General features: G+C 39.2%; 1 protein-coding gene across 3 annotated transcripts in view; it reads right to left on the bottom strand.

The window, feature by feature from the left end:
* Positions 1-25,903, bottom strand: part of LOC109419958 (inactive serine protease scarface) — a 205,549-nt gene that overhangs the window by 108,377 nt on the left and 71,269 nt on the right. For all 3 annotated transcript variants that reach the window (XM_029853097.2, XM_029853098.2, XM_029853099.2), the window contains exon 4: positions 22,636-22,788. In XM_029853097.2, the coding sequence (XP_029708957.2) occupies positions 22,636-22,788 (153 nt within the window). The remainder of the gene's footprint in view (positions 1-22,635; positions 22,789-25,903) is intronic.

Here is a 25,903-nt window from a genome sequence, read left to right as displayed (position 1 = left end):
TATACTCCGAACACATAGATTTGATCGAAATAATAATGGAATGAGATGCAAAAATGAAACACTAAGAATACTTATTTCAGCAGCAAGCAACTGAATTTAAAAACGCTTAGACAATCTAATAGATCATCCCGTGTAAGATTAACTGCTCACAACATAATCTTGCTGTATCACATATCATTCTGCACCCAGAATGCGCAAATGCACTCAAATTTGCCCAACAAATCAGACATCTAATCAGCCCAATCGCGTCCCATTTGTCAAAGTATTCTATTTCTGCGAGTGACTCGACTACCCAGTAAACCTGTCGTAACACAGCAGCACAATTTAGCTGCAAATATCCGCCGCACAAGTTTGTGGCGTTCAAAGGTCCAAACCTGTCCTCCGTCCATCCGCGTGTGTCCCAATCCCAAAATGTCAAAGAGCTCTCAAGCTCAACCTGGCTTAGGTAGGGTATCGCCATGGCGTGAACTTCGAGAGAGCTTCTTCGTAAAAATATATTAATGAAACTGGCCTCTCGGTCGACCTAGGCGAATACCACTTAAACAAGTAGCCAACATCGTGCCATCAAGCTCCAAAACGATTATCAATCGCCGTAGCTGGTAACCACCACCAGAAGAAGCACCACACGGCGGCAAAAGATAGAGTGACATTTTGCGCCGAGACTGCGAAATCTGATATAGAAAAAAAAAATAATATCCCCGTCCCCGCCGCCCGCCATGTGGAACCCCGAGCAGCAGTGTGACAGACCACGGGGGGTTCAAATAAATCAGCCAGACAGCCTTCCTTGGTCCTCCTCCTTTAATAACTCTATTACGTAAGGGTTCTCCTTTATAGCGGGGGGAACTCCTCAAAGATGATTAAAATCGATAATTAAGCTGTTACCCGGCGAGAGGCAACCAAAACAGCAGCAACAGCAACATCAGAATGCAATCTTCATCTTATTCCTGTTGTGCCTTTCCGCTCCGGCTTAATTGACGTGCTCATCTCAAACGTTCGTCGCTGCGCTGGGGCCCCCAGCTCTTCCAACGGGTATGATGGATCTTCGTCACGCTGCATGGGAGCCAGCTTCATTATTTTTGAATGCGCTGCGCACACCTTGGATGGTGGCGCGGTGGCGGCGCGGCGAAGGTAGTTTGGAGTCTGCACAAGCCACACAACAATAATGGAGTGCGTCGGAATGGTTGCCGTGTGAAATTGTCGGCAATGCCACGAGCAACCCACCACCGCCGACCGGTGATACGATCCACAACGATGCGGCTGGCGTGGTGTTCATTTCGATGCGGCCTTGAACTTGGCACGCAAATTTTCAGCGGTATAGAAGATGCGCTGAAGTTTGAGGTGCTGGATTTATGTGAAACGATTAACTTTTGGAGACATTTTGAACGTTAACACCCCTAAGATGTTAAGCTAGACGCACCAGGTTGGCGTAGTGAACGCCTAGCGAGCCTGTCAGGGTCATATTGACCCCAACATCCTACTAGGGTTAATAGATTCATTGCCGCTGAATTCATGAAGCTTTTTGACAGTACTACCTCCATACGTAAGCAATACGTAGACTTCGTACTAACTGGTGAAAAACAAATGACTTCGACTACAGCTCGACTGCTGACATGTAATAACACAAGCAGTAGAAGATCAAAACTTCAAAAAAAAAAACAACTGGGTAATGAATAAGGAAAGATTGAAATAAAGCAAACAATACGGGTAGCATATATGTAAAAAATATCAATGTGTTTACTTACTGATTAAGTGTTCAAAATATGGTTACTTGAAGTCACTTACCTGCAAAGAAACAGAAGAAAAATTGTTAAGTCATAATATAAAAATTAGATAGAAGTCGACATGCAATTGAAAATTGAATGAAAGTGTTTAAAATAATGAAAGCAGATTCCCTAGAAACCAGTAAGGACTGTATCGGAAATTAACTATAAACATTCAAAATGCTCTATCTCTACGCACGGTTGGTCTTTTCATTCCGGTTCTTCTATGAAATCTTCACAACATAGTTAAGTTTAGAACAGCTTGAAGAAATTTGGAAAATATTTAGTATTATTGAAAATATGGTTCTATGAATATACCACACAAAATAACAATCTGTACAAACTGCATTTTTTTTAAATTTGTTTAACGTTTCAAACATTTGTAGCGTAAAAAATTTCTACGGGGAAAAATCTGGAAAATAATGATTATTACTAGCAGTTATGTACACATAACACATCACTCAAAACCGACTTTTAAAATTCTTATTTTGGATAGAAAAACCTTCAACATTAAGAATATGGTCTATCCCAAAAAACACCTATTTTTTGGTCGAACTTTGACGCTCTGTTTTAAATATCTTCAGAGGTTATAAAATTCCGTTCTCTGGTAGAACTACCTCTTCAATAGATTTAAATACATACCCAATCGAAAAAATGCAAATTTTCAACTTTATGTATTTTTTATTTGCGTAATCGTTCTTTGAAGACGCATAAAAAAAGCTCCTCGAAAAATGACCTATTTTTCATTTTTAAGAATTGCCCTAAACCGCTGAGGGAATTTTTCTTGATTAAAATTTTTTTTCCTATATCATGAGCATTCTGGAAAATAATATATTTGCGCAAAAATAAGAGAAAAAATTGATCATTTTCCCACAATTTTTGCAATTTTAAATTTTTAGGAGGTGTCCAAAATTTTAAAAATATGTGTGCAATCTTTGAGATAAAAGTCCAAGTTAAATGATTACTTTTTGAAAATCAGAACTGCCATTCTTTATTTAAGAGATTTATATAGTATCTCCAAAAATAAAGTTATGTTTATTTCGAACAGATTATTTTTCAGGCAATTGTGAACGTTTATAGTTAATTTCCGATACAGTCCTTAGTATTCAAAATACTGTGAGTGTTTTTACCAAAATCTCTCAAGATTTGCTACAAACAAAACAATAACCTTCTGCGACACTCGTTTATATTTTTCTTATTTAACTAACATTATTCATTTCAAGAATTTCAAGAATACCACAAAGACCGACTAAACAAAAGACTAATCTTCAGCAATAATGTTTCAAATCTTTTATGGAAACTTATTTATGAATTTAATGATATATATATATATATATATATATATATATATATACAGGGTGTTAAGTTCGTGAGTGCAAACTTCTTAAAGATTGATAGAGGAAAATAACTGGTGAAAATAATTGTTCTACACATATGGTTAAATCCCAACCGTTACGAAGTTATTGAACTTTCCATGTTTTTGATTATTATTGCCTTAACTGGCTATAACTTGAAAATGGTCAAACTTATCGTAGTTTTCTGACCCTTATTCGATAGAATATTAAATTTTCTATCAAATGGCATCTTTGAATCGATTGGTTTAGTTGAATAACTAAGTTTTATGCAATTCAGTATCATAATTTCTATTTTATTTAACTCATTTCGGTATCATAATGGTCAATTTTTTCGAACTGGTTCATTATGCAACTGAAATGAGTTGCATAATGAAAAATAGTTGAATAATGTTCATAATGCAACTCATTTGAGTTGCATTATGAACATTATGCAACTCAAATGAGTTGTATAATCAAAAAATCATTGCATAAAATTTTGTATGCCACTCGTTGCAAAACTCGATTTTTTCAGCACTCTTCGTATGTACGACTCGTGCTGAAAAAATCAACTTTTTGCAACTCGTCACATAAATAACTATTCTAGATCAAATAGTGTTTTAATATGTGTTTGTCAATTATCTTTGAAAAATGCATTCTAAATTAAATTTCTTTCTTAAGCAATGTTGTGGCCCCTGTTTCATTCTACAATTCGTTCTTTGACACCAAACTTCTAGTTCTTATCGTGTTCTTACAATTTTGATTTAAATGTGCGGCACAGTGCGCAAAAAAAGTGCTTACCTTGACAAGTGCAAATTTATAATCTGAAATGCTATGTTTAAATCGAAATTACAAGAAAACGGTAAGAAGTTTGATGTCAAAGAACGAACTGTAGAGTGAAACAGGGGTCATAACTTTGCCTAAGAAAGAATTTTAATTTATTACGCATTTTTCAAAGATAATTGGCAATAACAAATTAAAACACACTACTTTTGAGCTGTTTGCTCTAGAAAACTTAGTTATTTAGCTAAACTAATCGATTTAGAGATGCCATTTGATAGACAATTCAATAATCTTTCGAATAAGGGTAAAAAAACTACGATAAGTTTGACCATTTTCCAAGTTATAGCCAGTTAAGGCAATAATAGTCAAAAACATAGAAAGTTCAATAACTACGCATCGGTTGAGATTTGACCATATGCGTAGAACATTTTTTTTTTCACCATTCATGGTCCTCTATCACCCTTTAAAAAGTTTGCACTCAGGAACCTAACACCCTGTGCATATATTTTTTCCATCAATTTCTACAAAATTTCTATAAAACAATAATTCTAGGAGCACCGGGTTTTTCAAGAAGATTTCTTTGAACGCTTCCCCGCTACATTTTTTTTTATTCTACAAATGGGTTAATTAGCTTTTCAGTATTTTCCAACAAATGCTTACTAATGCAATGATTTATTCTGAAGTTTTTTAAAAATTTCAATTGAAATATATCTTAAAAAGTAAATAAAAAATTAAAGAAATAATTTTGAAAACTCCCAAAGTAACTGGAGAAATTTGCATCTAGCTAGCTAATTACCTTGTGTCAAGTAATGTGCTTCTGGTTGCAAGCAACCACTATCTAGAAATCTTTGCCTGCGCGTGTATAAAGCATCACAATTGCAAAGCAGATGTTCCGAGGTTTCACGTTCCATATTACAGAAACAACAGATATCACTCTGAATATGGCTTATATTTTTCAAGTGATACTTGCTCGGGCAGTGTCCACTGTCCAGTTACTAGGCCAGTTTATGTACATAGAGCTCTCTTGTTTAGCTCTAAGAGCTTTTTGGTATAATATGCATTTGGTGTTGTAAATCGTTTGGACTGATTGCAATTTTTGACATCCATCCAATTGGATATAACTCTCTGCACAGCCCAGCATTTCAAGTCCATTTTTATTGTACAGTTTGATATACCGCAGAATGGTTCTGGGCCAGCAAACTGTAAATTGGAAGCTCGTCTGCCATTTCATTCCCTTCAATGCCACAGTGACCTGGAATCCAGTATAAGTTTACTGATTTCCCTTGGCACAACCTACGCAGTGAAATAATGCATTCCCAGACAAGCTTTGAAGTGCATTTGTAAGCGCACAATGGTTTTAGTGCAGCTTGACTATCTGAGAAAATACAAATATTTAAATATCTGTATTTTCTCTCATGGCAGATATTTGCGCATTTCAAAATGACAAGAATCTCTGCTTGAAACACCGTAGGATAGTGTCCCATCGCCACTGATGTTTGTATTCCAGGGCCGTAGATTCCTGCTCCCGTTTTTATTCCAACTTTTAAGCCATATGTATCTGCCACTGATCCTTGACGAACAGTGGGACGTCCGACTTCCCCATCTGCGCGAGTTGTTTCGTGCAACTTGTAGGGAACACCATGGTTCTCCACAGGTTTTATCCAGTCTTTAATCATTTTCATTACTGGCCTATTTTGGAAGTATTCTGAAATGCTCAGGTGGCCTACAAGATCACCTGGCATAAACTTTTCAACTCGTTTAAGACGCAGTAATTCCTTTTCTGCTTCTAATTGCACGTACTCGTGCAAAGGTAGCAGATTGAGAATCGCATCAAAAGCTTTTGATGGAATGCTGCGTATTGCTTCAGTAACAGCAATGGACGCAAGAAGTTAAACTTTTGCAAGCTTTGTTTGCATGGTAGCTTCTTTTCACTTTTGGGCGGATTATAGCAGTTTAAATCCACATTATCATTTTTGGTTTCAAGCCCCACTTTCTGTCAATAGGTTTTGAGCATAACCAAAACGCACACCAAACGCAACAGCTTTACCGATCACGGACTAAATTTGAGCATTCCAGTTCAGTTTAGCATCCAAAATCAAACCTAAGTATTTGACTCGATCTCTAGGATGAATTTGTATCCCTCCAAGCCGAGAAGCTTTTAGGTTGATCTTCCTTCTCCTAGTAAAAGGGACAATTACGACTTTTGACGGGTTGATGCTAAGGTCCTCCTTAATACACCATGAATGTGTATAGTTTAGTGCCCTTTGAATTCTCTCCGAAACAGTTTCGTCATACTTTCCTCTCAATATTTTAACTATGACGTCTACAAAGCCCACAACTTCGAAACCTCTTTCCTTAAAGCTTCCTAGAAGATCTTCTACAACTAAGGACCACATTAATGGTGAGAGGACTCCTCCTTAAGGGCAACCCTTCGTTGCTCTTACTGTTATAGAAGAACTTCCCAGGTCAGAGGCGATTTCTCTCTTTGCAAGTATAAATCCAATGAATGATCCATTTGTCGAAGTTTTTATTCTCCATGGTACGCTTCACAGATAAATATGAGACACTATCAAAAGCTCCTTCTATGTCTAAGAAACCGCACTTCTGCTGAAAACATTTTTTTTCGCCTTTGCAGCTAACGAATAAAGTGCCGTAACTTTTGACTTAACAGATTAATAAGCAAAGTGCAAGTTAGATTATGGGGTGCAAAACGGTGAGTCGATGAGAAGAGCGTCCAACATAGCTCTGGGCCTCACAAGTTCCTACCTCATGCTTCCACGGGTCAAGCGATGACAAAGACCGCCAGCTAAGAGTTGTGTGCTTAGCTGGTAGTGCAGCCTCGGCACTGTTGCCCTTCTGACTTCAGCAAGATTGAAGAGGTACGTCCCGAGCGTCTGTTCAACAAGGGGGCTCAAACAGCGTCAATTCTGGCATCCAGCGGCTGAGTAAGAAACGCTGCACCACGCCCAGCTAGATCCAAGGTGGTAGCCCCATCAGCGTGGTCGTCCCAGTGTTGGTTGGGATGTTAAACAGAACTGGCACGATGGCGAGACAGGAGTGTTGGCGTAGGCCCAATAAGTCACCCGTAAAAATCCCCATTGTGAATAACAAAGGAGAAAATACGACTCGATACAATCGGCAAAGACCCACGCGACGAAATAAGGACTACGATTGGAAACTTGGAACATGGAATTGCAAGTCACTAGGTTTCGCAGGATGTGACAGGATTATGACGAACTACATCCCCGCAACTTCGACATCGTGGCGTTGCAGAAACTTTGTTGGACAGGACAGAAAGTGTGGAAAAGCGGGCATCGAGCGGATACCTTCTACCAAAGCTGTGGCACCACCAATGAGCTGGAAACATGATTTATAGTGTTGGGCAAGATGCGACAACGTGAGATCGGGTGGCAGCCGATCAACGCAAGGATGTGCATGTTGAGAGTTAAGGGCCATTCCTACAACTACAGCATCATCAACATCCACTGCCCGCACGAGGGAGACCTAATGACGAGAAAGAAGCGTTCTACGCACAGTTAGAGCAAACATACGATGGTTGCTCGCCGCGTGACGTGAAAATCGATGTCGGCGACATGAACGCGCAAGTAGGAAGGGAGGAAATGTACAGACCGGTAATCGGGCGAAACAGCTTGCACGCCGTATCGAATGATAACGGCCAGCGATGCGTAAACTTTGCAGCCTCCCGTGGTATGGTAGTCCGAAGCACCTTCTTCCCCCACAAAGATACACTCCCGTTCAAAAGTTTGGGGTCACCCCCTCAAAAACATGTCATTTTTTTAGGCCCACATCTCCGCCAATTTACGTCCGATTTCAAAACCCTAGGTTTCATTCAAAAGATAATAAGTCAAAGAAACTTTAAACGTGATTTAAAAGAAACTTTTTCAAAAAATTTTGTATGTAAACTTAACTCAAAGTTGCCAAATTTTCTAAAAAATGAATATAAACTTACGGCAGTGTCGCTGGAAATTGGGTCGACCAAATTTTAAGATAAGAGCGGTAATATGACCCATTTTCTATTAGCTTTCAACTGCTTTTTACAAAACTTACCTAAAAAATCTAGAAAAAAAGTTATTAAGTAAATTAATCCTTGATGTCATCGACCAAAAGTTTGGGGTCACCCCTCAATATGATGTATCGGCCAAAAGTTTGGGGTCACTATCGTAAAACATGGAAAAGTGATTTGTTGATATCTTTGTCATCTTTCATTCAATTTTAATTCTTCTTGGCTTATTTGAAACAAAATGAATGATACTTACTGCATAGACATCGAACCACACATATTTGTTGAAATTTACATACTAAAACTTAACGTAAAGTTGCCTCATTTTTTGAAGCGTGGTAAAATGTGCTAACTTTACATAACATTTTTATATACAAAAATCGTTAAATACGTTAAGTTGAAGACATCAAACGTAAATTTAGTTAATTATCTTTGAAATGAGCCAAAAATAATTAAAATTGAACTATAGATGACGAAGATATCACCAAATTACTTTTCCATGTTTTACGAAAGTGACCCCAAACTTTTGACCGATACATCATATTGAGGGGTGACCCCAAACTTTTGGTCGATGACATCAAGGATTAATTTACTTAGTAACTTTTTTTCTAGATTTTTTAGCTAAGTTCTGAAAAAAGCAGTTTAAAGCTAATAGAAAATGGGTCATATTACCGCTCTCATCTTAAAATTTGGTCGACCCAATTTCCAGCGACACTGCCTTAAGTTTATATTCATTTTTTAGAAAATATGGCAACTTTGGGTTAAGTTTACATACAAAATTTTTTGAAAAAGTTTCTTTTAAATCATGTTCAAAGTTTCTTTGACTTATTATCTTTTGAATGAAACCTAGAGTTTTGAAATCGGACGCAAATTGGCGGAGATATGGGCCTAAAAAAATGACATGTTTTTGAGGGGGTGACCCCAAACTTTTGAACGGGAGTGTATCTACATAGCCACCTGGAGATCACCCGACCAACAAACAGAAAACCAAATCGACCACGTTCTAATCGACGGTAAATTCTTCTCGGATATAACCAATGTCAGCACATACCGCAGTGCGAATACAGATTCGGATCACTACTTAGTCTCTGTATGCATGCGCTCAAAACTTTCGACAGTTATCACCACGCGTCGAAGTCGAACGCCGCGGCTCAACATCGAGCAACTTCGTAACGTAGAAGTGGCTCAAGACTAGCACTAAGGACACACGAAAGTTCTACGAGAAGCTGAAGCGCACGCACAGAGGCTTTGTACCACAAGCCGACATGTGCCGAGATAATCACGGGAATATTCCCACGAGCGAGCGTAAGGTGGTCGAGAGGTGGCTGCAGCATCACGATGAGCACCTCAATGGTGACAAGCACCGAAGGTGGCGCGGTTACAGATCTACGAGTACGTGCGCAGGACGAAAGATTTTCAACTCCTAACCTCCGAGGGATCGAAGAGGAGGTTATCCGGTTGAAAAAAAAACAAAGCCGGTGAAGCAGATCAACTACCAAGCGAGTTACTAAAACACGGTGGAGAAGGACTGGTGAGAGCACTACACTGGGTCATTACCAAGATTTGGGAGGAGGAAGTATTACCAAAGGAGTGGATGGAAGGATCGTGTGTCCCATCTACAAAAAGGGTGACAAGTTGGATTGCGGGAACTATCGTGCGAGGTACTCTCTCAAATTTTATGCCGCCGTCTATCACCGATTGCAAGAGAGTTCGTGGGGCAATATAAGGCTGAATTCATGGGTGAATACGCTACAACGGACCAGATGTTCGCCATCCGCCAGGTGTTGCAAAAATGCCGCAAATACAACGGGCTCACACATCACTTGTTCATCGATTTCAAATCGGCGTATGATTCAATCGATCGTGAACATCTATGGCAGATTATGCACGAATACGTATTCCCGGATAAACTAATACGATTAATCAAGGCGACGATGGATCGGGTGACGTGCGTAGTTCGACTATCAGGGACACTCTCGAGTCCCTCCGAATCTCGCAGAGGGTTACGGCAAGGTGATGGTCTTTCGTGCTTACTGTTCGACATTGCTTTAGAGGGTGTAATAAGGAGAGCGGGGATAAACACGAGTGGAACGATTTTCACGATGTCCGTTCGGCTGCTTGGTTTCGTTGATGATATTGATATAATTGCTCGTAAATTTGAGAGTGCGGAAACCTACATTCGACTAAAGAGTGAAGCCAGGCGAATCGGATTAGTCATTAATGTGTCGAAGACAAAGTACATGATGGCGAAGGGCTCCAGGGTGGAATCACCGCGCCCACCACCCAGAATTTATATCGACGGTGATGAAATCGAGGCGGTTGAAGAATTCGTGTACTTGGGCTCACTGGTGACCGCCGACAACGACACCAGTAGAGAGTGTCAGAACTCCAAGAATCTTTCGTTTATTGGACCATAGCCCTTGAATAAGCGCCACTTCCAGTCCTAATTTTTTGAACCTTCGATTCAATACAGCAGAAGCACCTTTTGCGTTATGAAGATTTACCTGTACAAACTTGATTCCTGTCATGAAAATATGCATTACCTATTAAAAAACGGAAAAATCCCACATGTTTCACTTCTACATCGCCAGAATTGAGCAGATAGCCCGATGTGTCAAGAATGCTCTAATACTTATGACACACATGTGATACAATTGCACTTGAAATGAGTGCCATACTGAAAATTCTTTCAGTTCAAGTCAGTCTTGTTAAAATTTTCTTGACACTGCGTATCGTTGTACAGGAATCACACTCGTATCACATGTCTGTCCAGGGTATAACAACGTGGGCGATCTAGAGCATACATTTTACGCATGTCGCAGAACAAATGGTTTGCGGAGACATCTTCGACCAAGGTTGGAAACAACTCTAGGTAGGAGGATTACTTTCAACGATCTCCGGTTTCCAGAACTGGAAAACGTTGCCAGCAGAAGGAAATATCTGGCGCAGCTATTTATAATCTATAATTTATAATTTTTTATTTACAATTTTCACAAACTTTGAAAACTAGTGATTGAAGATTAAAATGTTTCTGTGGAGCGGACCTGGTGTGATGGTTAAAACACGTGACTATCACGCCGAGGACCTGGGATCGAATCCCACTCCCGACAAACTCACAAAATGTGAGCTCTTCCTTCGGAAGGGAAGTAAAGCGTGGGTCCCGAGATGAACTAGCCTAGGGCTAAAAATCTCGTTAATACAGATAAAAAAAAAATTAAAATGTTTCGCCTCTGTGCTCAAATTATCTTCCGTTTCCATAGAAAGGATGACTTTATTATCTGCATTCGTATTTCATAACCAACCACTAGCTGTTAAATGACATTTCCAAAACTGTGTTTACCACCAAACTGCCCAAACGATAAAGGATGGCGCTGCTGTTGTTGACTCACTCAAAGGGGGTCGAAGGAGATCTTGATCCTGTGCCAAAACAAGAAACCACTTCACCACATTACTGTTGCCAAATGAAAGACATCAGTACCTGTATGTACCGGGGCAAAAAAGCCAACCAACAACAACGAAATGCCTTGCGGCTGCTCAGCAAAGTAAGCTGAAGTGTTTTTTGAAAATTATAGAAATTACTAACCACATTAACCAACAGCTGCTGGCTGGGCTGCTGGGGGTTGGAGTGTGGCACCTTTCGCGCATTTAGCACCGCACACGGCGCCCAAGTTTGCCCAAAGCAAGTGGATGTTTTTTCGGCGTTGTATGGCTCTTTTTGTGCCGCTAATTGATTAATACACGCGTGTAAGCCAAACGAAGACGATAGTCAGATTTGGGCTGTTGTTGAAGTTTGGTGTTTTTTTTTAACGAATCAGGTGCCTATATGTACAAACATTTAACCTTTGACACGGGGAACGTTAGCTCTGGCAAATACTAATCGACCTAGACCTTGTGGTCACTGCTCGTTCAAACTTGTTTGACGTTTGCTTCCCCGACCAAACCGGACCGGCCATCTGGGGCCGCTATTGTTGAGTAATGTTGCCATGTGTCGTGGGTTTTTTGCGTTTTTTTTTTGTTGAGGATAAGGATTCGAATTGTCTTATCATCATGAGTTTGTTCAAGTTCGAGTGGGTATCAATTTGAAAACAGGTGATGGCAGAATAGAATTCATCAATTCCTAATAACTATACTTTGAAGTTTCTCGATTAACTTTAAAGTCTGACTAAGCTGAGAGGCGTTGATTTTACTTAATGACCATCATGTCCGTAATCGCCCAACCTTTGGTTATATTTTACTGTTTGTTATTATTTAGCATTCAAAGGAATCCGAATGCAGCAATCGGCAAAACTTCAATTGTTGCGTAATGTTTATAAAGTTGTCCACTTAAGAAACGCACCACGCTGCAACTACTAATTTCCCTCAGGCAAGCCTAGCCTGCCAATTGGCACAATTGAACTAATTTCTTAATGACCGACTCCGATCAAATCCATATGACCAAAAATTAGTGCCCCCAGACACAGAGTTGTCACAGTTGCCAAGCCCAAATATCTGGGTCTGGAGCTGGACGATAATTTCAAGATTGCCGCCGACGACTACGCGAAGGCGACGGCAACGAAGACTCCGTCCGTAGTCCACCGTACCGTAGTCGTGTCGTCGATCGTACCTGGTTACATAACATTCCAGGCTGGCGCAGAGGTCGCAGTCGCAGTCGCCGCCGGCAAGACCGGCCGGTGCCCCAGTGGCAAAAAGTAGGTTCCTGACCGGTTTTCGATTCGATCATCGATCTCCAAAGGGGGCGGGAAGTGACGGACGTACCCACTGCATCACTGGGCCACTGGGTTATAGCGGCGATCCCGCTCTCTCACCGGTCGTCGGTAGCCCCAGTCTTCCTCCCACAATCAGTTGTAACAACATCACAAGTAGATACCGGATCGTCTCGACCGGCGCGCGGGAGCATCGATCGTGTGAGATGGGCAAAAACGAAGAAATCGAAAGTAGCCGTTGTTGTACGAGGGTATGTAAATAAACCATTTCACGTGGTAGCTGGCAAGCGAACTGTTATTGCCCGTAGGGAACTCCGTCAGCGCGGCTCGCAGGCAGGCGGAGATCTTCTCCTTTCCTGCCACGCCAGGTCCAACCAGCCGACCAAAGGGGTCGGACCGGCTTCGATCAGCCGGTCAGCGGAGCGCGTTGAAGAGCGGACGTGTGCCGGTCAGCATGTCGTGGGGCTTCTTTTTGTTTTGCTGCTGTTTTTTTTTATTCACGTTCGTGAAAGCAATGCATAACAAGTCAGGCTGGGCAGCGTTGCAGACTGGCCGACTGGTTCGCGTGTACTACAAGGTCGTTCGTTTGCCTCTTCTAGTCGATGGCGAATTCGCAGCACACCGCGTCATCGTGTAGTGTGGTTGGCATGTAGAGAAATGATCACCGAAATATCGGGGAAGCTTTCTGAAGGATTTATTTGGTGGAATATCTGAAGGAATCTAAGGGAAATTCCTGAATGAATGCGGAGTTAAAAACAACATTAAGGAATACTTGAATGAACTTCTTGGGAGAACACCGTTGGAATTGTCAACAGAAACTCTTGAGATATAGAGAGAAAAAATCTTCGAGAACCAATTCATTGATGGTTTCTATGAATATTTCTGGAGAAATCCATGGGCGTATTTCTCAAGACATCGATTGGAGAAACAATTCCATATATTGCTACAAAAATTTCCTGAGACATTTTAAAAGGAATTCCCATAGAAATACCAATCTAGTATAGATATTTCTGAAGAAATTTTTGACTTAATCTCCGAAAAAGGAATATCCAAATGAACACCTCGGGTAACTTGTGTATGAATTTATGGAGGAATTTCGGGGTGAACTATAGAAAAAAAATAATGTAAGTGTCTCTGCATGAGTCCTTAAGGCGAAACTGAACGCATTTTATAATTTTTTGGGTTTTGATTTTTTTATTATATAACGAAGCAAAATCGGTTTTCATACACAGTTAGAGGAAGGATCGAGCTATCTCCTGATTTTTTTAGATGTAAAACTTTTACCAATTATTCAAAAACCAGATATTTTTTTGAAATTTTTTTTCAAAAATGGTTTCCTTAAAACTGAAAATCATGTTCCACCTGAAAAAAAATTAGGAGATACCTTGATCCTTCCGAAAACCGATTTTGAAAATATTGCTTTGATATTTAATGAAAAATCAAAAACCAAAAAGTGAGGAAATGCTTCCAGATTCACCTTAAACAAATTTCTGGAGAAATTTTAAAAGACACGGACAACGTCTTCAGCCAGAGGCTGCATAGACTTAAAACTAGACAACGGACATGGCACACATTACGAGTACCAGTGAATACGAGGAAGAAACATTTCTTACGAAAAGTTTCATCAATCGGAGCGGGAATTGAACCCTCGCCACATGGCATGGTACGGTTATACGCTTGATGGCGCTAACCGCACGGTCACGAGGGTCCACATTTGTAGATGAGATGCCTGGAGAATTTCTTGAAGAAGCGTCTATAAATGACGTAGCTTTTCTACGTGTTTTTAACACCTCCTCCCCTCTCGTAGCATTTCGTCACAAATTCGGATACCCCCTCCTACACTTAAATGACGTAGCGTGATAAACAAACCCCCCCCTTTTACAATTCTTTTTTAATTTCAAAACTAGAAAGAACTAGAAATTTTGTTCTGATTTCAATTTCAACTGATATGTTTGAAATGTTGTGAAAACCCAACAATAGCTGGAAAACGTAGGGTACCGAGCCTCTTGGGCAGTAGCTAGTATTTTGGTCACTTTTCGGCTATAAAACAGTCAATTTAAAAGCAATTGACTTGATTATTGAACACAGCTAGATATTATGCGTATCCAACTGCTTACAAAAAAATCAAGTCAATTGGTTCAAAGTTGACTGAGTTATAGCTGAAAAGTGCCCAAAGTAGAACCCGAGATGGTTCCACTTCCCTAGTTTTGCCATTTCTTTCCACCGTTTACCTTCATATATTAGTTTGCTCACTAAATCTGTTAAGATTACCAAATTGATTTTTCAATTGATAAAATTTACCATGAAATTTGGAGGACCCTGCAAGATTTTCTTCTGAAACTCTTACAGCAGTTCATTCTGGAATTCGTCAAGGAGTTCCTTTTGGGATTCCCATTTTTAAGAATTCCTTTTTGAATTTTTCCAGCACATTTCTCCTTTTAGGATTTCTTTTGAGAGTTCCATAGTTTCCTTCAGAGTTCTTTCAATGTTTTCCTTTTCAATGGGGGTTTCTTCGGAAAATCTCTCCAAGGATTTCAACTGGCAATTCTTTTGAGATTCCATAAGAACTTCTTTCTATATTTCCTGAAGAAGTTTCTTCCTAGAATCCTCCCGGAGTTCTTTCTAGGTTTCCGTCAGGAATTCCTTCCGCAATTCACTCAGTCATTCATTCCGAGATTTCTGCACGAATTTCTTCCAGCATTCTTTCAAAACACCTCCAGGAGTTGCTTCTGGGATTCCTGCAAGAGTTCTTTTTTGGATTCCTACAGAAATTCCCTCCTGGATTCTTCTAGGAGTTTCTTCTGGGATTTATCCAGGATTTTTTTTTCCTAGGACTCCTCCAGGAACTTCTTCCGGCATCCCTCCATTCAATCCCATCTGGATTCCTCCTGGATCTCCAAGAATTCCGCGAGTAATCCCTTCCCTCCCATAATTCCTTCAAGAATTCCTCTACGATTTTTTTTCTTAAATTTCACCTGGAATGTTAGCTGGATACTAGGCTTGAGATTTCTTCCCTGACTTCTTCAAAAAATTGAAGCAAGAGTTCCTTCTAAGACTCTACAAATAGCTCCTTCTGAGATTTTTCCAGGAGTTTATTCTAGGTTTCTCTAAAAGTTCCATCTGGAGTAGCTCCAGGCGCTCCTCACAGGATTTGTTTTGAGATTTTTCTATGATTTCCTTTCAAGATTCCTCCAGGAGCTTCTGTTATTCTCTAGTATAAGGAAAACATAGAAATGTTTTCATAATTTTTTTCTGGAATTCCCAGAAAGAATTCCTGTGGAAATGTTATTCATGAGAAATTCCTTAATAATGGTTCCTTCAGCAATTGAGGAAATCGTTGAATGAATTCTTCAAGGAAGCACTGTAGAAATTATATAAGAAATAAAATCCTTGAGGAATAAAACTCTCAGAAGATTTCCATTGACAACATCTGAAAGAATCCGTGAAAGAATCCCAGAAGGAGTTACTGCTACAATCCAGGAATGAGTTCCTGGACAATTTCCGCGAGGAGTTTCTGAAAACTTCAATTTCGCCAGGTTTCAGCCTTCTATGTACTGCATGAATTCCTAGCATTCTCTCTTGAGCTATATGTATACAATATATATATATATATATATATATATATATATATATATATATATATATATATATATATATATATATATATATATATATATATATATATATATATATATATATATATATATATATATATATATATATATATATATATATATATATATATATATATATATATATATATATATATATATACAAAATACTTATTTTTTCTATAGACTTAGTAAAAACCTACGTAGCATATCACAAACCCCTACGCCCCTAGCGTCATACCTCGTCACAAAATCAAAAAAAGCAACCAACGATTTCTCAGACAATCCCTGGAAGATTTGTTTTAGAGAATCGTAGGAAAAGTTTCAGAAGAAATCCGGAGAAGATTTTCCAAAAGGGAAGGGGGATTTTTGAAGATATCTATGTGAAAATCTTAAAGAATCCATGGAAGGATAACTGGGAAAATCAATCAAAGGTTTTTATAATAAAGCCTGGATAACATTTTTAAAGGAATTTGTAAAGGAAACTTTGGAATAATTTCTGAGAAAATTCCTGAAGGAATTTCTAAAGACATTCTTGGAGGAAGTTCTGAAGCAACTCATGGTTGTTTTTCTAAATAAATCCCTCCAGATTTTTTTCCAAAAGGAATTTCTTAAGGAATTTCTATAACTTCCGAAAAAGTCTATAGAAGGATCTATGTAAAAATCATGAGAAACTTTTTAAATAATTTCGGGAGGATTTCTAGTCAAATCCCTAGAAGAAATCCTTCAACATTTTTGTAAAATAATCTCTGAAAGAATTTATGGATGCAACTAGGAAGAAAAATAAATTACTGAAGGAATTCTGAATTTCTGATGCTCTGAAACAATCGCTGTTGGAGTTCTGGAAAATTTTCGAAGGAGTCTATGCAACGTTTTCTGGAGGAATATTTGGAGAAATTTCGGGAGTAATCCAGAGTTGGTCATTTCTCGCTCTTGCCCTTAAAAAGTGCAAATTTCAGTGCGGCATAGATAAGTGTGCCTTGACGCTCTTTGATTTCAAAGAGAAAAATATCTCTTTACCAAAAAGTGAAACCGCGAAAAAGAGCGTAGTGCACCGAGCTTTTCCCACGCAAAGAGTAGTTTATTTATCCGCACTACCTCTTCTTGCTCGGTTGTGTGGGAAGCGTGAACGAATGCATGTTGCCATGGCACCCACACAAGCTCGAATACGAGACTCGCGATGAAGATCTGATTTGGTACAGCAAACTGTCAATGCAGCTGGCAATTCAATCTCACTTTAAACGAATTTCTGGGATCATCTAGAGATCATCATACCATGCAGTGGTTTACGGAGATTCTACTGGGTTTTACTGTAGAAGAAGTTGTCATCAGGCCGCGCTGGCGTTGGGGCCAGGCGCTAGCCCCGGTTGAGGGCCCCGTCAGTGCTTCGAATGGCGATTTTGGGTTCCCTAAATAACTCCAGCCTCAATCATTCGCATTTATGCAAACCTGTGACGAACTGGAACTGCCCGAAAACTAGGAAGGGATACACACTCCACAGCCTTCAGTATATCCATTGGGCTGGTACCGTGCTAAGACCTGGTCGACCCCAGGACATCGACTTTACTCCAATCATAACCATGTTCTTGCTCATGCCGTGCCGTGAGTCCGTGATTCGGACTGACTAGGATAAGCCTCGATCAGACCGGAATGGGATCGATGCTTAGGGCCCTTTCATCAGCCACTCTGGTTTTGACAAGGGTTCTTTAAAGTAGAGTATAGAACTTCCGAAAGCTGTTTTCATTTTGTGCAAGCGTACTGTTGCTTGATTGCTCTTTACTAGAAAAGTGTAAGAGAATGTGCTACACTTTCTCGCGGGTGAGATTTCACAAAAGAGCATTGTGAAGTGAGAGCGATGAATGGTAGAGCGAATCAGATCAAGTAAGCTGTGGGTGCTGTGTGAAAAAAATGCACTACACTTTGAATTCTCCTCAGAGGTGACCAACCCTGGAGTAATCAGCCATTTCCTGAAAAAAAAATCTGAAGTAATCCATGTTACATTTCCTGACGACCTGGAGAAATTTTGTAAGGAATATGTGGAAGTGTTTAGGAAAAGAATCACCAGTGGATTTTTGAAGATTTTGGAGGGTTTTCTTAAGTAATCTCCGGCAGAATTTGAAAGGAAACATTGGAGTAAATTCCAAAAGAACCCTATGGAAGACCTTACAATGGAATCCGTTGAAGAATTTCTCAAGGAATTCATGGGGAAATTTGTAAAAGAGTCCGTTGAAGAATTTCTCAAACAACTCCTGAATGATTTGTTTTGATTTGAAGAAATTTCAGGGGAAATCCGTGGAAAACTTTTCAAAAGGGCTTATAGAGGGATTTCTAAAAGTATCCGAATAAAAATCCTAAAAAATCCATGAAGGAATAACTGGGGATATCAATTTAAGGTTTTTCACAAAACAGTTTTGAAGAAATTTCCAAAGGAATTTGTAAATTATACTTTTGGGGGAATTTCTAAGAAAAATCCTGAAACATTTTTTTAAGATATTTGTAGAGGAAGTTCTGAAGCAACTCTAAAAGAATCCCTCCAGAAATTTATAAAGGATCTCCAAAAATAATTTCTCAAGGAATCCCTAGAAAGTTTTCTAATGGAATACATGAAGAAATTTTCTGAAAAAATCTTTAAACTTATGTCTGAAGTAATCCCTGCTTAACTTCTTGCACGTTTGTCTAGAAGACTTTCTGAAGATTTTTTTGTGGTATAAGCTTAGGGAATCCATGGAGGAAATTCTGAGAAAAAAAACATAGAAAGAATGCATTGGGAGAATTTCTCAAAAACTTCTGGATAAAGTAAATGAATCTATGCAAAATTCTCTTAAAAAATTCTTTGAGAAATGTCCGGATAAATCATTAGCGAAATTTCCAAATGAATATCTGGAAGAATTTATGAAAATATTTAAGAAAAATAGTTTCAAATTAAAAATTCGAAAGAACCCGTAAAGCAATTTCATGCAGAAATTTCAATAAAAATCATTGAATAAATTTCCAAAGTAGTGCTTGGTGAAATTTCTGCAGGATTTTTTGAGGATTATTTCAGAAAATTCCGCAAGAATTTAGAAAAAGAATCTCTGAAGAATAGTCTGAAGCAATCCCTGAAGAAATTCCTGAATAAAATCTTGAGGAATTTTGGAAGCAATCGCAGAGCGAATTCTTGGAAGAATCGTTGAAAGGAATGACTAAAGCAATCTGAATGAATCCTTTTAAGAGTTTTCGAAAAATCAGAGAAGGAATTCCTTGGAAAATTTCTGGAGGAATCCTTGATTTTCTGGAGGAATCCTTGAATTTTCTCCAAAAGCTTCTGAAAACCCTCCGGAAGAATTTGTAACGGATGTTTTTAAGAAAACGTTAATTTCTGAATAAATATTCAGAAGCATTTTTGATGACATCCCTGGCCAAAGTTCTAAAAAATATCTCTGGAAGAGATTCTGAAGAAATTCATGCAGGAAAAACGTGAAACAATCCAGGCAAAAACTAGTGTTGAATTTCTAGAGTAATTTCAAATGCTATCCTTAAAGAAAATATCAGAAAAAATCCATGGAAGAGCATTTAAAAAAAACATGAAGAGATTTCGCAGTCCCTGGGGAAATGTCTCAATAAATATCCAGAGGAACATCTGAAGGAATTTCTGCACGAAATTCTGTGAAAATCTGAGGAGACGGGCTTGGTGGTCTAGTGGCTACCGCTTCTGATTCGTATGCAGAAGGTCATGGGTTCAATCCCTGGCCCATCCTTTTCATCCTACTTTGTATCTTTCTATCCACTTTCTTTCGCTCTCTCATCTCTACATATACAACTCATGTATATTCATATGTTCATAGCCATCGCTAGAACCAGAAACGAATTGAAAAAAGTCGTTTCCCTCCCTTCCAACTTCCACTCACAGCACAGTGTATATATAACACCTATAAGTTATGCAACCAAAGCGTGCTGTGCCGCTTGACCTTATTCACCTTATTCACCACATAATCTAAAACGAACACTTTAAATAACCCTATCCATGGATCGCATCACCGACCCAACGGTGACTCCCAGATCTCCCATCCTTTCCGTCTAACAAATACCCCAGTCCGTGCGGGTTGTGGGGACGCAGAGTGCTCTCGGTCTCTAGTAGCAACAACCAGTACACTCTAACATTCCTTTCCCTTCCCAGCTGACTATAAGGACTTGGCCGGCGCCGTTATTGATCAAATATGCATGAGCTGCTAAAATTGCACTTTGAGAATAAGTGGAATGTCCCAGCCCCTTATTCAGTTGGATCTCAGTGCAACTGGTACCAGTTCAGATCAATCACGGAGGAGCAACCATTGACATGTATAGTCAGAATTGATCGTGATCGTTTGATCGAAATTCTGTGAAAATCTGAGGAAGACCTTATGAAGCAATCCATGCAAGATTTAATAAAAGATTTATTTGTGTAATTCCCGGAGGTACCTCAAGTGAATATTCTGAAGAATCCATAAAGCGAATTCTAAGACAATCCATGAAGAAAATTTCTAATTAAAACTTTGAGATCTATTCGTAAGCGATTTTCTGGAGGAATCTCTAGAGAAATTTCCGAAGGAATCTATAGAAGAATCATTGATGGATTTTTTTAGAAGATTTTTTGGAAACTCCCCGAAAATTTCTTAAGGACTGTGTGAAGGAATCCCTATAAATATTTTTTTTTTTGTAAAAATATCTACAGGAAAAAAAACCTCAACGAATTTCGGAAGAAATCCGGATGAAATCCCTGGGGAAAATACCAAAAGGACTTTCTTCTGAGAAGGCTCCTTGGAAAAATCTGGCGGAATTTTTGAAGAAATTTCTAGGAGATTTCCAGGAGTACATATTCGCCTGAAAAATCCTTGAGGAAATTTAAGAAAACCGAAGGAATCCCGTAGGAAAATTTTAAAAGGATTCCTGGGAGCACCATGTTCCATACCTTTTTATATACAAAAGATTACGCAGAGGGAGGGGCTCAGCTTAAAACCACGCAAGACCACAGAGGGGGACCCAAAGTTCAGAAAACAAAAAAAAAGGGAAATTAGTACATAAATTAAGTCAGGGCTCCAATGAGTAGATTCCCCGCGAAAACAGGTCTTGCTCCTGAGCATTTGAAATGAGGCCAAGGGGGTTTTTAAGAAGTTCCCAGAGAGCCTACAAAAAGGGGGTTTTCAAGGGTTTGTTTCAGAGGTTTCGTTGGCGTTTCAATGGGATTACGGAGATTTCAGGGGCGTTTCAATAGTATTAAGGAGATTTCAGGGCTATTTCAAGGGGCTTTTAGGGCGAATCAGGGGGTCCCAGGAACCTTTTTAAGGTGTTGCAAGAGGTTTAGAGACATTTTAGAGAGTTTCAGGAGATTTTAGGAAAGTATCAAGAGCGTTCCTAGAGGTTTAAGAGAAGCATTTGGTAGCATTTGAGGGTCGTTCGGGTTTTTTTTTTGAGGCGATCCAAAAGTTCCTTTAGAAGGCGATCCAAGAGTTTTCAGGGGCATTTCGAATTATAGGATTTTAGAAACATCCTTAAATTGTAGGGGATTCAAAGGCAATTTACTTGGATTACGGGGATTTCAAGAGCATTTAATGGGATTGGGGAAGTTTCAGGGACATTCCAAAGGTATTCAAGGGTTTTCGTTAAGGAATTCATGAAAATTCTCTGGAACTTCCTAAAATGCCTCCAAAATTCACCTAAAACCTCTATGGACCTCCGTAACGCAACTGACACCCTTCGAAAGCTCCAAAACTTCTCCGTAAAGGCTCTGAAACCCGGTAAAAAACCTGTGAAACTTCCTGAAATGCTCCTTAAACCTCCACGGCACCATGCGACGCAACTGCAACCCTCCGTAACCACTGAAAATGCACCTGTAATGCCCGCAAAACACTCCGAAATCCTTAAAATCTTCCTTAAATGCCACATTAATCCTCATGGACCCCAAATAACGTACTAGAGACCTTTCGAAACCCTAAAAAACGCCGCCGAACCACCTTTGAAACCCGAAAATGCTCTGAAACTTCCTAAAATGTTTCTGAAATCCCTCCAAACCCCAAAAGGACCTCATGTTATCCACCTGAGACCCCCCGAAATCCCCGAAAACGCCTCCGTAACGCATCTGAAACCCTGAACCTAAAACCCCCATAAACGCCCCTTAGACCTTTGCCCTTAGACCCTATAAGCCCCAATCATCAAAGGTTTATGAATTAAATAAGTCAATGTTCATGTGCCATTATTAGATTAGGGTCTGCGGTTGGAAGCAAGTGAACAATGTCTTTGAAAACATACATTTTTGAAGCGCCATACTGTATTGAATACACCACGACCTAATCAGCAACATAGCGGTTTCGCTTGTCCGAAAAAGTTTCCAAAAACTGGTTCTCCAAAAACAAGACAATACATATATCATGGATTACGAAGCTTCTTAACTCAATATCCAGGCGTACTTACCGGTTGTGGAGAAATTGCATTCTGCGCATCGAAGTTCAGCAGGCCGTTGTTGCACAAGTCGGGCGATACGCAAACGTAGTTGTTGTCCGGACACTGGGTCGGTGGTGGCGCTGGAAGAATCTTGCAACACTGCTCTGTGGCCGAGTTGCAGTTCTGCAAAGAAAAACGAAAGAAAACCGATTAAATTAATGGGAAAGATTCTCCATCGAACAACGCCTCGAATTTATCGGCGAATTAATAATATGCCTACGTCCTCCGCTGCGTCGACAGCAGCGCGCGCTAGGTCGATCGGTGTCATTCTGAATGCCAAATCTAGGTCAAATGTGTCTCGGGTCGGAAAGAGTGCGAACCGCGGCGCGGTTCCCCGCGCTCGCTATCAACAAGCATTTATCATTCGAACGAAAGGATGATCACTCGAGAAAGAAGAGTTGGGCGGATTCTCAAGCCGCCGCGCCGCCCAAGCCAAGCTGTTGCAATACGAGGAAGCTTCCAATGTCACGAAAGGCCGAAGCCATCGATCTCCGGTTGTGTTCGATCATCGTTATCGCCTTGTGTCGTCCGGTGAATTTTAATCCGATATGGATAAAAAGTGAAAACCAAACCAGTTTGGTCGATCGATGGCAACCAAAAGCAAGAGGATACCGGTCGAAGCAGTTGGGGAAGGAAAAGAATATCTATATGTGATAAATAGATAAATTTCGCAGACCACATGTGAGGGTCATTTTTAAAATAATACTAAACGGATACAGCGAACAATGAATATCGGAATTTTGAAAAACGTTGAACTTCTTTAGCATTTTAAGGTTCAAGCTAGGGTTTGTATTTATACACAACCGAAGTTGATGGATTCGGCAGGTTGATCCGATGAGGTAATCGGCATTCCTCCGCTCGTAGTGGCACGCAGCTGTTTTCTGTAAACCGTTTGATGAATGATAATTTTGTTCTTGAAAAATAAATCACCCCTGCGCACCGCCGAAAACGACCATGACGACGCAGATCTACGACTTCCTCGGGTGCCACGCATCGATCGATAGTGGATGTGTGACAATGTGTCTGGTGGGTGCCTGGGTTGATGCTAACGAGCAGCTAGATTTGATTGATCGAACGGAATGGGGAGGAAAACAAAATCATCTTCCTGTGGTCGTGACAAGTGGTTTTTATTTGAGATTTTTGCAAATTGGTTTCGATAAGGTGGTGTGATAAACATGAGCTGCTGACAAGGAGGATATCGGATCGTCAAAATCTTCGCTGTTGATTATCACTTATTGATAGCGCTAAAGCTCCATTACACTTATTAGTATTCTGCGTTGGTTTATCGGAAGATTCTAATGAGCTGATCAATGCGATTATCATATTTTGCTTAGTTTTGTGACTTGTACTGGCATAGATAGAGAACACGTGTAAAAATCCATACATTTTTCCCCCAAAATCTTATTTCTGCATGATTTATTGAGAAATTATTTTATCGAACTTTCAATTTTAAAGAATCCTACGTAATTATGTCATACTAATGTTGGTAATAAGTTTTATGAAAACATATTAGAAAAAAATATTATTCCCGGTAAAATTCTCACAGAAATATAAAGAGTCTTGTGCCATTTGCCCGAGCAGAAAAGAATAGCAACAAAATAACATATCGAGGTATTTATCTTAAATAACATTATACTTCGATATGACCTGCATTAGGTGGACATAAGAGGCAAAATAACAAAAATGAATACCATAATTGGGTATAAATAACACCTGAAAAATAACAAGTCTTGTTATTTTTTCAATACTGAATGCATACCCGAGCAGGAGAAAATAGCTGAAGAATAACTAACCCAGGTATGGAAAACCCAATAACTACAACCTGAATGAGTTATAAATTAGCCCTGCATAAGAGGTAACATACCTCAAATAATAACTGGAGTGTATTCTGTGCAGAACTTGTGAATACTGACATCAGGTATTGCAATACCTAAATAATAATCGGCTATTTTTCTATACAAATAGCGATTTTTCCGTAATTGAATAATACCTTCTATACAAATAGCGATTTTTCCATAATTGAATAATACCTCAAGCAGTCCTCAACATCAAACCAATAACTCGTTGAGGTATTTTATCAATACCTACAACATACTAAAGTAAGTTATTTTCAATACCTGGGTAACCGACCAATACCTTGTCTTGGTATGATACCTGACTTTGGTATGCTGCAGTTATGTGTCAGTTATTCGTTCCTGCTCAGGTACCATAAATTTCAAGTTCTCTATTTGTTATCCAGAAGCTATGGAATAACAAAGTAATAACAAGTCTTGCTATTAAATTGAACATTTTTCGATAGCTCCATGATGTAATAACAAATCTTGTTATTCAGTTATTTTTCCAGCTTAATCAACTATACCACATCAATACCTAACTTTGCTCAAATACCTCCATTTGTTATTGTGGTGTTCTCATGACATTGTGTAGAATAATATAGCAATACCAACTTGAGGTATTAGAGCACAGGTTGCTCTTTGCACGGTATTTGTAAGGTATGCCCTTCTGCTCGGGTGGGCATGTGTACCTCTTTTGGGCACTTCCCGTTATAACTAAGTCAATTTCATACCAAATAACTTATTTTTGGCTCACGGTAATATACGTTCAGTATCTAACTCTAAACATAAATTCGAATCAATTGGTATCAAATTGACATAGTTATGGCATACAGTGTTTCCCAAACTTTTAGAAGGTATCGCCCTCTTGGAGCTTGAGAAAAAAAAACGCCCCCATAAGTGAGATTTATTTATTTTTTTCTTTGAAAAAAAGGCTGAAAGCTAGCTGAAGCTCTCAAAAACCCACTATTTGACACTACTGTGGCAAAACTGATATTTAATGTATGTATCTAAATCTCTTATTAAAAAACTACAATAGTGCATGTAAAACAATACATTTTGAAATCATGTTTGTGTTATATATTCTTGAACAAAAAAGAGCGAACAGAACGGACTGTAAATATTCACGAAAACTCGTTATTTTCAAACAGATATTTTACCAGTGTTCACCTGCGCCCGAGATGTTTGGTCACAAGTACTTAAATAGGGCCACCACCAGTGGTGGGAAATTGACAATCAATTACAAACATATTTTTTATGCAAAAAGAACAAATCTGAAACATATCTGTGTATTTTCAAATATAGTCAGCTTTTCTCAGTACATAAGTGAAAATAATGAAAAGCCAGTATAAATTGGAGAACTTTTTATTGTCAAATAAGTAGACATGCAACAGTCATTACTCGGT

This window comes from Aedes albopictus, chromosome 2 (genome assembly GCF_035046485.1).
Source record: "Aedes albopictus strain Foshan chromosome 2, AalbF5, whole genome shotgun sequence".
Classification (NCBI taxonomy): domain Eukaryota; kingdom Metazoa; phylum Arthropoda; class Insecta; order Diptera; family Culicidae; genus Aedes; species Aedes albopictus.
Note: the sequence above shows the minus strand (reverse complement) of the source record. Positions and strands in the feature narration are given on the sequence as shown.